Source organism: Myxine glutinosa, chromosome 5 (genome assembly GCF_964187855.1).
Source record: "Myxine glutinosa chromosome 5, kmMyxGlut1.1, whole genome shotgun sequence".
Taxonomy (NCBI): Eukaryota; Metazoa; Chordata; class Myxini; order Myxiniformes; family Myxinidae; genus Myxine; species Myxine glutinosa.
In genome coordinates, this window is record NC_136265.1 from 122,425,879 (window position 1) to 122,441,725 (window position 15,847).

General features: G+C 43.6%; 1 protein-coding gene across 9 annotated transcripts in view; it reads right to left on the reverse strand.

Annotated features, from left to right (window-relative positions):
* The window catches only part of IFT88 (intraflagellar transport 88), a 52,040-nt gene that overhangs the window by 273 nt on the left and 35,920 nt on the right, over positions 1 to 15,847 (reverse strand). For 5 of the 9 annotated variants that reach the window (XM_078778630.1, XM_078778629.1, XM_078778628.1 and 2 more), the window contains 8 exons: positions 12,260 to 12,368; positions 11,035 to 11,185; positions 8,394 to 8,509; positions 4,877 to 4,929; positions 4,596 to 4,661; positions 4,154 to 4,257; positions 3,106 to 3,166; positions 2,907 to 2,993 (listed from right to left, as the gene is read on the reverse strand). In XM_078778630.1, the coding sequence (XP_078634756.1) occupies positions 2,907 to 2,993; positions 3,106 to 3,166; positions 4,154 to 4,257; positions 4,596 to 4,661; positions 4,877 to 4,929; positions 8,394 to 8,509; positions 11,035 to 11,185; positions 12,260 to 12,368 (747 nt within the window). The remainder of the gene's footprint in view (positions 1 to 2,906; positions 2,994 to 3,105; positions 3,167 to 4,153; positions 4,258 to 4,595; positions 4,662 to 4,876; positions 4,930 to 8,393; positions 8,510 to 11,034; positions 11,186 to 12,259; positions 12,369 to 15,847) is intronic. The other 4 variants (XM_078778632.1, XM_078778631.1, XM_078778627.1 and 1 more) reach the window with 2 other exon arrangements.

A 15,847-nucleotide genomic window follows, 5' to 3' on the forward strand; every position in this document is an offset into this window, starting at 1 on the left:
CCCTTTTATTTCCTGTCACGTGTAACCAAATTTGGAAATTTTGACTGTTATCCAAATGTTTTAATCAAACATTGATGAGTGCCATTCTACTTTGCAGATTGTCATGTCAGGCAATGTAATCAGGGTAACATGGGATGTTTTGAATCCAAATAGTTACAGATCAACTGGCTTCATGTCCTCTGAAAGACGGTGTTTGCTTTGGAAAGTACAGCCCTTTTCCCACACTGAATAAATGAACTAGAACGCCACTCAGTGGAGCGCATACTCCCGCCGTGGGTCAAGTTGGAATAGTACGATTTCACAAAAGTTTGAGGGAGTAGTTCAGTGACAACACAAGACAGACACTGCACAGATATATATATATATATATATAGAATATATAGAAGATAATGTTAAAAAAACAAGGAAATTTCACTTACATTTTCGGATTCAGCGTTCAATTCCATATAAGTGAGTGTATTTTGAGGCATGTGTGACTTCAAATAAAATTGTAAGCTAGGAAAAACGTTCGTTTCATTCCTTAGGGATACAACATGTAAAACTGGCCCAAACGTCAAAACAAAACTCGCTCATTTTAAGTCGTACAAGCTAATGCGACCACTCATTCTTCTGGGAAGAATCCCGTGCACATGCTTGTCACACTTATAACTCACCTAAGTCTTTATAAGTTCATCAAATACTGACACCGCGATTGACATTCGCTGAGGTAAATGTTGATATCTCTTCTGAGGTTATAAATAAAAATAAAAAATAAAAATAAAAAAGTTTTAAAGCATTATACATATCAAAGGATACATTTTATGAAACGGGGAAACCGAATACACACTTTGGTGGTTTTAAAATGACAGAATATGTCTATTATAAATTTAAAAAAGAGCATTGAAGGCGACGCTGCTAAAAAATTACACCGCTCTAACGCATAACCACGAGTTTAAACTACATGTACAACAAATATGAAAACTATTTTCATATCACAATGTTAAATATAGAATATATAGAAGATAATGTTTAAAAAAAATGAGCCCTGTCTTCCAATGGTAAACAATCCTTCAAAAAATTCCTGGATCGGGAATAATATCCTGAGCTCCACCAAAAACTAATCAATTCTTCCTTATCCCAAGGGCAATCACCCCACCAACTGTCATCCAAATCCGTTCAGAACTTTTCCAGATATCTTGTTCACAAACACACGAACAAAAACACACACACACACACACACACACACACACACACACACACACACACACACACACACACACACACACACACACACACACACACACACACACACGAATGCATTACTCCCTGGCAGGAGTAATAAAAAGAGCAGTTTACACTTGCATCTATCTTCACGAAAAACCAAAGGCAGAAGCAGACATACATGCTATGCCTGGGAAATCCTACAGCCCCTATAATAATACAATATTAGAAAACTTTTCCAACCTACTACTCTCCTTTCTATACTATTTTCCAAAATATACCTACACATTTCCAAACCTATACAGCACTTGCAGAAACCGAGCAGACGCACAAGGAATTCAGCGACTGACACAAATTACACTGACAAAGCCATCATCATTTTGATAAAGCAACTCTTTTTGATCCTCTTTTCTCCTGTAATTCCACAATGGATGACTAATATTCCATCTCCCTCTGATTCACCCCTTACCAATCCTATGCCCCTCCCTATAATCTATTTTCAAGCAGTCAAAAAAGTACTCCTCCCTCTGGACACAGACAAGGCATACGGGTAAGATGCCATTCCTCCTCGTGTCTTGTAGTGTGCTTCAGAACTTGCTCCCGTATTTGCTCATTTGTTTCGCTTTTATTTAAAAACCCAAACTTTTCCTCTTTCCTGGAAACATGCCTTAGTACAGCCTATCTTAAAGAAGGGCGGTCGTTCGAACCCTTCCAAATGCCCTCCTATTGCTCTGACGTCTACTATTTCCAAAGTCTTTGAACGCCTTCTCAATTCCCATTTCCTCAAGCATCTTGAATCTCACAATCTTCTATCTGACCATCAATATGGCTTCCGCAAAGGAAGATCTACCGGTGATATCCTTTCCTACATTACAAATGTATGGGCCGCTTCTCTGAGATACTTTAGGTAATCCCTTGTTGTAGGCCTTGATATCTCAAAAACCTTTGACAGAGTTTGGCATCAGGGTCTGATATCCAAGCTTCCCTCTTTTGGCTTTCCTCCTTCACTCTGCTCTCTCTCTCATGTCGAGCTTTCTTTTCGACCGCTCTATCTCTGTAATTGTTGATGGTTCAACATCTCCCTCCTTCCCTATTAACATCAGTGTTCCTAAGGGTTCCGTCCTGTCTCCAACACTCTTCCTACTTTTTATCAATGACCTTCTTTCTCCCACAAATAACCAAATGCACTCGAATGCTGATGACTCGACATTACATTCCACCATGTTTTTCCCATCTGCCCTATCTTCCCTCACTCGATCTACATCTCGTTTGATCAGAGCCACCTCTTTAAATTCAGATTTGGACAAGATTTCCCAGTGAGGAAAATGTAGTCAGGTGAAGTTTAATGTTTCAAAAACCCAATTTCTTCCCATTTCTCTCTCTAAAACTCCTCTCAACTCCCCAATCTCCTTTAAAAGCTCCACAATTACACCTTGTGATTCAATAAACCTACTAGGTATTACCCTAACATCAAATTTATCCTGGAATCCACACATTGCACAAATAGCTAAATCTGCCTCGAAGAAACTTTGAGTCCTGTTCAGATGTCGAAGATTTTTCTCCTCTCAACAGTTGTCGTTAACAACTCCTTTTAAATAATTCTTCCATTACTTAATCAAAGATATTGAGGATCGTGATAAACAAAATGGTCGAAATATGTTTACATCAAGGGAGGTGATGTCCCCTCTGTGGGGCAATCATCTTACCGACTGTCATATTAAAACGGTTTTGAGGAGGTTCTTCCTGCAAAGCTGGTGACCGGTCGTTCTGCACACTGCCACCTTGGAAGAAATCAGTGGAAGAGGAATGTGAGAGAGAGAAGGATAAATAGACTGATAGGTGCAGAAGGACAGGCAGAATTGCTAATACAAGGAAGAAAAGGGAGTGCCAGGAAATGATTTGTACCACCGTTTGCACCGCTTTCTGTAGTTCTGCGTCCACTCCCCATCCTTAACGTTACTTCCTTCTAGAAACAATGCAGGGTGTGGGTGGGAGTGGGTGGAGTTCAGAAAGATTGATAACTGAAAATGCAGTGAACGAGGAAATGGTGTTTAAAAAAAATGATAAGTGGGATTACATGAGAAAATGAAGACTGAAGATAGACAAGGAAGCACCAGAGTAAAAGCGCGATGCATAGACAAGGAAGCACCAGAGTAAAAGCACGACGCATAGACAAGGAAGCACCAGAATAAAAGTGCAACACATAGACAAGAAAGTACCAGAGTAAAAGCGCAAGGCATAGACAAGGATGCACCAGAGTAAAAGCGCGACGCATAGACAAGGAAGCACCAGAGTAAAAGCACGACGCATAGACAAGGAAGCACCAGAGTAAAAGCGCGACGCATAGACAAGGAAGCACCAGAGTAAAAGCACGATGCATAGACAAGGAAGCACCAGAGTAAAAGCAAGACACAAAGACAAGGAAGCACCAGAGTAAAAACAAGACACATAGACAAGGAAGCACCAGAGTAAAAGCACGATGCACAGACAAGGAAGCACCAGAGCAAAAGCACGACGCACAGACAAGGAAGCACCAGAGTAAAAGCAAGACACAAAGACAAGGAAGCACCAGAGTAAAAACAAGACACATAGACAAGGAAGCACCAGAGTAAAAGCACGATGCACAGACAAGGAAGCACCAGAGTAAAAGCAAGACACATAGACAAGGAAGCACCAGAGTAAAAGCACGATGCATAGACAAGAAAGTACCAGAGTAAAAGCTCGATGCATAGACAAGGAAGCACCAGAGTAAAAGCGCGACGCATAGACAAGGAAGCACCAGAGTAAAAGCAAGACGCATAGACAAGGAAGCACCAGAGTAAAAGCACGACGCATAGACAAGGAAGCACCAGAGTAAAAGCGCGACGCATAGACAAGGAAGCACCAGAGTAAAAGCACGACGCATAGACAAGGAAGCACCAGAGTAAAAGCAAGACAGACCACAGAGTCTGACCTGTCTGAGCTCGAGTGCTCGTTCAGCATTCTTGAGCTTGTTTGAGTATTGCTGGACCTCAGGCAGGCCCAAATCCTTGCACAGTCGCACAAGTAAACGCAGACCTTGGCAGCCAATCAAGAGAGAGTACAGCATGGATTGAGATTACACCATTAAAACTAAAAGAAGGTCCGCGGGATCATTATGGTTCATTTTAGAACAGCCAAACAACCCCAGACCTACAGCTATCAATCATATATAAATACATTCTCAATTGCTACAAGGCTTTTGATGATGAAGAGGAAATAAAAGAAGGAAGTTAAAAATATAATGATGAAACAACAAAATTACACATTGACAAAGAGCTGAAGGTATAATCTTCCAAGTAGAGAATGAAATTTTTATAAATCAAGATACCAGAAGTGAGTTGTGTGCTGGGAGCAGGGACAGATTTTACACTCACACTCCACGTTGTCGGGAAACTTGGTGTCGATAAACCGGTACATTTGTAGAGCTGCATGATAATTACCTAAGGACACAGCAGTGCGGAAACAACCGGGGCATGAAGAGCTGGCTTACATTTCCCTTACAAGAGCTTACACCTATGGGCAGCACTTCATCAATGGCACAACCTCAGATCTTTAAAAAAAAATCAAAAAAATCTATGCACACCTGCGGACGGAACTCTTATTCAAATCAAAACAAAGGGAGTGGGAGACATAACAAAAGAACTACAAGACTTACCACTACGCCGATGGCTGCTGGCGATCATTAGATACCACTTAACTTGGTGTGGCCTGCACAGGGGGAAAGACATGTTTTTAAAACCACATTCAAGGTGTCACTTTATCCCCTCAGAGCATGGCACTCTACCCCCTCAGCCCTCCCCCCTCTCATTTGATCATGGCACTCTACCCCCTTAGCCCTCCCCCTCATTTGATCATGGCACTCTACCCCTCAGCCCTCCCTCCTCATTTGATCATGGCACTCTACCCCTCAGCCCTCCCCCCTCTCATTTGATCATGGCACTCTACCACCTCAGCCCTCCCCCCCTCATTTGATCATGGCACTCTACCCCTCAGCCCTCCCCCATCATTTGAACATGGCACTCTACCCCCTCAGCCCTCCCCCCTCATTTGATCATGGCACTCTACCCCCTCAGCCCTCCCCCCCTCATTTGAGCATGGCACTCTACCCCCTCAGGCCTCCACCCTCATTTGAGCATGGCACTCTATACCCCCTCTTCAACAATACGGCAATTTCAAAATGACATTCCACAGCAGAATGCTCGGCATGCTTGGGCAGAAAACTGGGGAAACGTTGGCATTGAAGGAATCATAAAGTACAAGCCGAAACCCGTGGAACATCCACGGAAGGGAGGATGTGGTGTAGTACACCGCGATCGACGACACCGGCACAAATGCTTGCTCTGGATTGTCCACTCAGTGGACGGCTTGCTTTCGCCTTTGCCTATCCAATCAGCGGACGGCTTGCTTCGCCTTAACCCAGCCGACGCCAATACGATGGCGCGTGGAACATCCACGGAAGGGAGGATGTGGTGTATGGATAGAGTGTACCATTATGGATGGCATAGGGGATTTGCTTGTCCGAGTAAGACTTAGGAAGAAAGATGAGAATGAAGAGTGCGTATATGAACAACGATCGCCGACACCGGCACAAATACATGCTCTGGATTGTCCACTCAGTGGACGGCTTGCTTTCGCCTTCGCCTGTCCAATCAGCGGACGGCTTGCTTCGCCTTCGCCCAGCAGACGCCAATACGATGGCGTCGTAAGATGGCGTCGTATCGGCAGTTAATCGGATGCTTTTGGGCCCCAACGTCGGCTAATTCAGATTTTTCGAGTATGGCTGTACGTGATAAACAAAGAGCGCGGTTCGTTGATCGTAAATCCATTAGTGCCGTGGGCATCGGGTCACTGGGTGCGGCGTAAAAGGGATAACAAAGTCGAGTCCTTACGCTATTATTATATAGATACTGTGTGTGTCGGACAGTAGTATTGTTACTTAAAATGGCTCACAAAGCTTCTGAAATAAGCCAAAAATACTTGGAAAAATACCTCAGGGAAAGGGGTGTGCCTCTCCACAACAAAGGACTTGAATAACTATCTCAGCTTACCGAACGAGAAGCGGCTGATACTGCAGACTCCCAGCCACGTGGTACCTGTTCTGTTTCCCTAGTGCAAGGCCCGAGTGGAAACCATCGACGGATCGCAGCCAGTGAATTGACTGTTTATCTGGATTAGATGCTTCTGAACACCGACTGGGACATATCTGGGGCTTTTGAATGTGCAGGGTGTTTAAAATAATTATATTTACTGTTAATCAGGTTGGGATGAGGAGTTAGGGAGGGGGGAGTGGGAGGCTATCGGAGCTGTGAATGTTGTTACAAATACAATCACGTAAAAAAGTAAGTACACCCCATGTAAAGTTTTTGACTTTTTCAACATATTTCAAAATACAGCTATTTTATCTTCATTTCAACAATATTGAAAGATAAAGGTGATATAATATAACAAATATCATGAAACATTTACATTTTGGAGTCCATTGTATAATTTAAATAAACATCAATGCAAATTTCACATGTGGAAAAAGTAAGTACACCCTTGGCTCTAATAGGTGGTATTGCCCCCTTTGCCAGAAACAACCTCAAGTAGGCGTTTCTTATAACTGTCTACCAGTCTCTGACATCGACTGGGAGAAATTTTGCCCACTCCTCCATGCAGAATTCTTTCAGCTGTGCGATGTTTGAGGGGTTTCTTGCATGCACAGCTCGTTTCAAATCCCCCCACAACATCTCGATGGATTTTAGATCCGGGCTTTGACTTGGCCATTCCAGAACCCTCCATTTCTTTCTTTTCAGCCATTCCTTGGTGGATTTACTGGTATATTTAGGGTCATTGTCATGTTGCAAGGTCCACCTTCGGTTGAGCTTCAACTTTCCGACAGATGGCCTTACATTATCCTCAAGCACCCTCTGGTACAATGAAGAATTCATAGTGGATTCTATGATGGTGAGCTGCCCAGGCCCTGATGCAGCAAAGCTGCCCCAAACCATAATATTTCCACCACCATGCTTTACAGTTGGTATCAGGTTCTTGTGGTCAAATGCTGTCTTTGGTTTTTGCCAAACATGTCTTCTGGTACTGTGGCCAAATAGTTCTACCTTTGACTCATCTGTCCAGAGCACATTGTTCCAGAAGTGCTGGTCTTTGCCTAGGTGTTCATTGGCAAACTTTAGTCTTGCGCTGATGTTCTTTCTGGACAGCAAAGGTTTCCTCCTGGCACACCTCCCATGTAGATCGATTTTGTGCAGCCTCTTTCTAATGGTAGACTCGTGCACTTTGACATCAACAGTGGCAAGAGCTACCTGTAGGTCCCGTGATGACATTCTGGGGTTCTTAGAGACTTCTTTCAGCATCTTGCGGTCTGCTCTCGGGCTGAACTTGCTGGGGCGGCCTGGCCTGAACAAGTTGGCAGTTGTTTGGAATCTTCTCCACTTGTAGATGATCTTCCGGACAGTCGAATGATTGATTTCGAATTGTTTGGAGATCTTTTTAAATCCCTTCCCAGACTCGTAGGCATCTATAACCTTCTTTCTGAAGGCATCAAAGAGCTATTTTGATCTAGGCATGGTGACGCCGCACACTTCAACAACAAAGAGCAAACCAAACTAAATGTCTGAGGTTTAAATAAGACAGGTTCCTCCAAGGTCCTCTCTAACGATGTTCTAATCATTTGCCCCTGAGCTGGTGCACCTGATTCTAATTTTAGGTATTTGAAGTGGTGATAAATGTCGGGGTGTACTTACTTTTTCCACATATGAAATTTGCATTTACGTTTATTTAAATTATACAATGGACTACAAAATGTAAATGTTTCATGATATTCGTTGTATTATATCACCTTTATCTATCAATATTGTTGAAATGAAGATCAAATAGCTGTATAGTGAAATATGTTGAAAAAGTCAAAACTTTACATGGGGTGTACTTACTTTTTCACGTGACTGTATATTGTTTGTTTGGTTCCGGGGTCTCAAGAGAAACTATCCTCGGTGTTTGCATTGCTAAAGGTTGAACCATGTTGAAGTGCGTGTGTGTGTGTGTGTGTGTGTGTGTGTGTGTGTGTGTGTGTGTGTGTGTGTGTGTGTGTGTGTGTGTGTGTGTGTGTGTGTGTGTGTATTATTCCGCTCTAACCAGCCCTCCCTCCCCCATGTCACATTGACGGGTCTACTTACTGTATGAAAGCTGCACGCTCGAAGTACTGAATGGCTTCCTCATAAAACTGGCAGTTGATGTAGCTTGCTCCAAGCCACTCAATCACTGGCATATGTGCCGGAAAGTATCGGTACGACTGTATGGTCAGACAAGGGGGCGAGATGTGACAATGGAACCCATGCACTTAATCCCAACACGACATGTTACTGATGACAACAATGGAACCCATGCACTTAATCCCAACACGACATGTTACTGATGACAAGTGCACCAAAAGACCCAACAATCATGTAGGAATACACACACTTTGGTGGAGAGAGGGGGCATGGAATTGAAGGGGAACATAAAGGTTGTACGTGGAACAGCACTTGTGGGGAATAAATTGGAAGAAGGTAAGTCATGTGTGGAGAAGGCACCCATGCGAAAGACACATATGCACAAACTGTCTGTACCTGTCGTGGTTATGTCTATCCTTGCATTGCCTCTACCACTTGGTGTTTAATTAATTACTTTTTTAAACGAACCACTGTACTTATTCACGTTACGGCAGATGGCAATCCCTGTCTCCACTCGATTAAATCTCATCTTCTCTTTAGCTTCCAGTTGTACCCCTGAGTCTCATTCCTCATCACCTTCTCAAAAAAAGAATACTCCATCAATCCCCATAATATACGAAAAACTCAGGTATCCAAGTAATATTCCCTTATGGAATGTAAAAGAGCCCCATCCTTTTTATACTTAGTTCATAATTAATCCCATGTATCCCTGAAACCTTCCCAGACGCCCTCTTGAGATGTTTCCTACAATAGGCTCACCAAAACTGTACATGATATTCCAGATGTGGCCAGACTGTACGGTACAATATCACCACTCCTTCCTGAGACTTGTACATATCTACAGTCGTGGCCAAAAATATTGTCAACCTTGCACTTTTTAAAAATAATGCACCATTTCTTCTAGAAAATTGTTTAAATTAAAATATATTTTGGTATCCACATGTGTATTTCTTTGGTTTGCAGTGGAACAAAACGAAAAAGCTGAAAGAATGACTAAATCTTAGCTTATTCAAGACAGAAATCCTAAAATGGCCTGGACAATATTATTGGCACCTTTTAGAAGTTGTTCAAAATAATTAGATTTCAAGCAGGTGATTCTCCTTTACTTTGGAATTGAACTCACCTGTGGGGAGTTACAAGTGCCTGCAATATAAAAATCACTCATTCAACCAGTTTGAATACAGAAAAGGAGTCATTCTGCTGTTTTTTGTCACCGTGTGCACCGCAATGAGCATGGAGAAAAGAAAGAAAACCAGAGAATTGTCTGAAGAGGTCAGACACAAGATTGTAGCCAAGCATGGACAATCTCAAGGCTACAAGTCCATCTCCAGAGACCTTGATGTTCCTGTGTCCACCGTATGCAATGTTATCACAAAGTTTAAGGTCTATAGCACTGCAGCCAACCTCCCTGGACGTGGCCGCAAGAGAAAACTTGATCGAAGATTGCAGTGAAGGATTGTTCGAATGGTGGAGAAAGCACCTCCATCAACTGCCAAACAGATTCAAGCTGGCCTTAAGACACAAGGTACGACAGTTTCAACTCACACAATCCGTCGCCAACTCAATGAAAGGGGATTCTATGGTAGGAGACCCAGGAGGACCCCACTGCTGAGAAAGCACGACTAGAGTGTGCCAAAACACACCTGAACAAGCCAAAATCCTTCTGGGAAATGTCCAGTGGACAGGCAAGACCAAATTAGAGCTTTTTAGTGAAGCACATCACCTCTATGTTTACGGAAAACAAAATGAAGAACAAATGAATTTCAAAGAAAGGAACACCTTCCCTACAGTCAAACATGGAGGAGGTTCAGTGATGTTTTAGGGTTGCTGTGCTGCTTCGGACACTGAGTACGTTGAATGTGTGCATGGCATCATTAAATCAGGAGATTACCAAGGCATTTTGGAGCGAAATGTTCAACTCAGTGTCAGAGAGCTGGGTCTCCATCACAGGTCATGGGTCTTGCAGCAGAACAATGACCCCAAACACACTTCAAAAAGCATCCAGGAATGGTTCAAGACCTGGAGCAGTTTGCACAAGAAGAGTGGGACGAACTGCCGGTAGAGAGGTGCATAAGCGCATTCATGGCTATAGGAAGTGCTTGACTGTAGTTATTTTGTCCAAAGTCTGTGCTCCCAAATATTAAGTCTGGGGAGTCAATAATTTTGTCAATGCCATTTCTTTTTATTTTCTGATTTAAAAGGATGTATTAAGTTCTGAATCAAAAACAAAGGTTCTGTAATATTAACAGTGAAATAAAGCATTGTGGAGACCAAATACTTTTGTCAATTTCAACTTATTTTTCGAGAAATTTGTGACTTCTTTGAAAAAAGTGCAAGGGTGCCAATATTTTTGGCCAGGACTGTCGGTAGTAAATTACCTTAGTGCACTCGAGCATGAACGACGAACTAGGTATGCTTTACCTATGAGTCACAGATACCACAAGCAGCTTTCGCATCCTGATTAAGATAAATGGCCCACAGTCTATAACAGGTACGATGGTCGCTTCCATGATTTAGGCTGGAGAACATTCACGTTGGCATTTGGATACACGAGTTAGCAAGTTGTGAGCAGTTCAAGGGTGCTGCTTGTAGTTGGGTAGTGTACCTCAAAGAAATGGTGCAGAGCCTGTGATTTGTCACCATCCCTGTCGTACATTTCTCCAAGCCATGCGAGGACGTGGGGGTCAGACGGCGTGATCCCCAGGAGCTGCACAAGCCAGGTGATTGCGTGAGCTCCCTCTCCCAGAGCCTCTAGCCTGATAGCTCAGGTCAAGGTCAACAGGTTAGAATACACCTTGGGGCCACCGTTTTCAACAAATTCCTTCCAAGTTATGTAAATGTTCAAATACTGTGTATAATATCCGGTTAAATCACAGGTTCACCCAACACTTGTTTTGTATGAAATTAAGTAAATGTTTCACACGAAAAAAAAAAGCTTTGTCAGAGAAAATTCTGGTAAATTATCTTTGTAAATTTATGTTAAACTAGCACAGATAACCTGGTTACACTGGGCTCTTGGAAGGGAATTTGTCCCCAATTGAGTGTGGAATATTTATGGAGTTTGCTAGGAATGTCACTTGACAGCATAATGGCAGGAACCCGCGGAAATTCCACGTAATATAAAATGTGACGTCCTCAACCCAATTGGTCTTGAAGTCCTCAAACCCCCACCCCTCCCCCCCTCCCCACCCCCAAGTCCTCAGACCCCCTTCTCCCAGCTCTTTACCCTCTGCCCCAACTCTCTGCCATCTCCCCCTTTCTTCTTCAAATCCTCAACTCCCCGTCCCAAATCCCAAGTCCACAAGCTCCCTCCATACCGCAAAGCCTCAACACCCTTTCCCAAACTCTGCCCCTCTACCCCCACTACAATTCTCTGTCCTTCACTCGCCTTTTCTTCTTAAAGTCCTCAACCCTTGGTCTGCAATTCCCCCTTTTTTACTCGAGCCTTCAACCCAAAGTCCACATAATAGTCACTAGCTAGCAAGACTGCTCAAGATCTATTGGTGAACCAAACAGACAAAAAGGTAACTTGACACTCCATCGTAAATCCCACGCTTCCCACCTAAAACAAAATCGAAGGATGGCAAAAAGTTTGTCAGGGTTTTGATGAACTTTTTGCCTCTTTCGTTATACGTGCTGTGGTTACGACGGTTACCCCGTTCACACACAATCACGACACCAGCATTTATAGAGGTATATGGATGTTTGTAACCAAACTCAAAGGACGCGTCCCCTGAACACTATCGGTAGACGCGGATGTTTAAACACAATTACAGGCACCCACAGCATCAGTGAAATGGGAAGGGAAAAGCTGATGATGTGCAGGATACGTGCTGGCAAGCTGATACATGACCTGTGTGTCATTACGAAGAATCGCATTCAGCTTCAGAAAACACTGCAACGCATCCTGAAAGTTTCCTTGTTTCTTGTGAATGAGTCCTATTCAACAAAGAAGATAAACACTTATTTCCATATTTCTCTTCTCCTGTATCTAGGTTTACTCTTAAAATACAAGAATCTACACTCAGGGAGGATGATGTCGACTAATCCCATGTCCTACTAAGGGGTGTAGCGACTTCCCTTTGGGGATTGACCCCTATTGCACTTTCTTCTCTTGGGACAGGGGGAACGTGAGGTTAGGGCAAGAGTTTTGGACTTTTTGGTCATGGTGCCGGCGATGGCTCATCGACTCTTTGGGAAGGACACCGTGGGATCTTTAACATCTACCAACTAACGTCGTCAGACAGGACACCCACTTAACGTCCATCTGAGGAACGGCACACACATTGATGAATCACCCTGTCTGTGGGAGGAGCTAGACAACAAGGGGCAGTAGGTCCACAACTACCAAACGGTATTGGGGGTGGGAGGAGGGAAGGGAGGTGGATATACACAAGAAGAAAAGGAGGAATAAGAAAACGAGTAACAATGGCCTGGAAAATGACGAAATGGGAAAGTGTCAACGTGTATAGAAGATATTGTGGATGTGTGGGGGAGAGCACATGACGTAATGATGGACAGCATGTTTGAAAGACTTAAGTGAGGAAGATGAGACAATGGGAACAGGGAGACAATTGCACAATCAGGATAACAAGGGATCGAATGAATGCAGATGAACAAATCTGGATTTTGGGAAGGTGAGCAAGTTTCTAGAAGAACACATGACCTCCTGGTGTGGCTTGCGGAGGGTAATGGTAGGAGAGGGCGTGAGGAGAAAGGTCAGATGGAAGCTTGTGTGGAATCGAGCCCACCAACTTGCCGCCGTTGGGAGAGTGGCGGTCTTTGGGAATCCATCTCCTGTCTTGAAATTCCAATGGTGCAGAAGGCTTCATTTTGACCACCTCAAGATAGGCAAGGTGGGAAGCAGAAGCACCAGCCCGAGAGTGGGAAGCAGAAGTACCAGCCCCAGAGTGGGAAGCCAGACTCCATGGAGCTCCATATGAAATCCTTGTACACCGTGACGAGTTCGTCACAGCTCAGGAATGCCTTAACTCTACGGAGAATACCTGGGTGGCGACTAGCTTTTGGTGACATGATCCTCCCATGAAAGGTTATAGGAAAGGGTGAGGTTAAGGAGATCCTGGGACTGCACCTCTCCCAGCAGCTGCCCAGAGAAGTGGATTGGATAGTTTGAGTGCTGATCAGTGAGGAGAGACGGTGTGAGTGCGTGTCACTTGCGGGAGTTAAGCATCATTTTCCGAGCAGCTGACGAGTGGCTTACAAAGGTGGGCGGTCCGCTTCGAAAGTCCGCTTATCCGCTTATCCGCTGCAGCGGACTAACGTTTTCGAAGCGGATAAGCGAATCGGAACAACCCCCGGAAACCGAAGCGGATAAGCGTAAGCGGACTACCGAAAAATTAAAGCGCATCGCGATTCGCCAAATCAGCTGTTAGCCTGAGCCGTTACTCTAGAATTGTGAATATTTATTTAAGTGAATAATAAGTGAAACCCTAACAACTCGGCTCTCGCCCAATCTCTTCCCGCTCGAGTTCCGTGATGCTTGGGTAACTCTATTTCTCAGGCATAACACGCCGCTCCCGAGCTCTGCCTCGGTCGAGCGCGTGTTCAGCTACGGGTCGGACATCCTCAGGCCTAAGAGGTCGGCCCTGGCTGCACCGAACTTCGAGGCCCTCATCTTCATGAAGGGCAACCTCCAAATCCTCAAGAAGGCCCACGAGGTGGAGGAGGAAGACGAGGACTAGTCAACAGACTGCTAGTCTGTTGACTAGTAGACTCTCTTGTCAAAGAAAGGACGGGCAAATTGATTTTTCTTTAATGTAACTTGCATATATTAAAATTATATTTAAATTAACTGTAGAGTAGAGTAGAGTCGAGTGGAAAACTTTATTTCAATAAATTTTGAATAAATTTTATTTAAATAAAAATGTATATTTTTGATCTTAAAAGCTTTGTTTGTCTTTGTAGTAGTTAGAAATGGCTATTTAGGCTTAAAAAGCATTAAATTCCCTTTAGAAACGTCAAAAATCGCTTTAAAAACGTCGAAGTGCTTTTTAAAAATCGAATCGAAGCGGATAAGCGGATAACCGGTAAGCGGACTAAGATTTTCGGCCGCTGAAGCGGATAAGCGAATCGGACTACACGGGCTGGCGGAGCGGATAAGCGGTAAGCGGACTTAAAATTTTCCGAATCGCGCCCACCTTTAGTGGCTTATGATGTCCAGGTCTGACAAAAAGGATTCAACAGCAGCTGTTGTCGTTTCACAACAATGATGTATCGTTATACACAGGGTGGAGTGATCAGCAAAATGGTCAACCCTAACCACAGCTTGAAGGAACAAATCATAGGAATGGACGACATCAAGGACTACCTGCTGTTTCCACTCATAAAAGGAAATCACTCGTAGAAGTTCACCCCCCCCCCCCAACCCCCCATGATGAAAAATCGAAGCCCAAGCGATTGTGTGGGGGCTACTGTCTTGTATACATGTGTCAGCTTTCAGAACAATCAGCCAGGTGACAAGGGAGGAGTTGCAAAAATAGCAAAAAGTTAACGGACGACCAGACATCCGGACATCATGACCCATCTTACAAGTTCATTTTTCGAGAATCGAGATGAGATGACCTAATAATGGTGGAATATCTGTCCCCCTTTCTCATTTATATCAATTCCTCCCCCCTTCCCCCGATACTTCATTTCGGCTTTTTATTTCCCTTAATTAATTTTACTTTCACTTCTCCTCAGCCCTCCCCCACCATTCTCCATGCACATACATAATGTGCAGACCGTTACGTATTTCTCCCCCATTCACAGAACAAATTGCTATCAACAGTGGGAGCAGCATCCTGAATGCTGCAAGGGTCTAGAACCATTTGGTAAAGACAAATCGAAGATCTGATGAGATTCGCATCAGATTTATATCGACCTCCAAGATAAATCATGACATTCTTGCTTGGCATGGTCATTTTGCAATCAAGTTACAAACTCCGTGTGTGGGTCGAGTATAGAGAGGTGACCTCATGACATGCAGTATTGGCAAGTAGCAACCAACTAGTAGCTGGCGAAGCCGGTGTTGTGAATGAACGCATACGTATTATGTTGAAAAGCCAGATTTTGCTGAATCCTTTGAGAATTTCGAAGCTTTGACGCACCAAATCGCTCAATGGAGGCCGCCATCTTGCGGATGCGGAAGTATGCATAAAAAAATGCGAAAAAGTGTTCAATAGGAGTTTGTTTCACCCGTCTTTTTTTGATTCACAATCTTATGCACCTCTAATTTGTAATTAAAATACTTTAAGACCAACCTCGGCCCACACGGGCCTGGTTATCTTCAACGAAAATCGTCACCAAACACCGGAACCAATGAGATTCGAGCATTTGAAAGCATATTTCAAAAAAGCTTTTTACCACATTTCGGAGGGTGAAAACAGCGTCAAATATTCTAAAATTGACGAAGAATT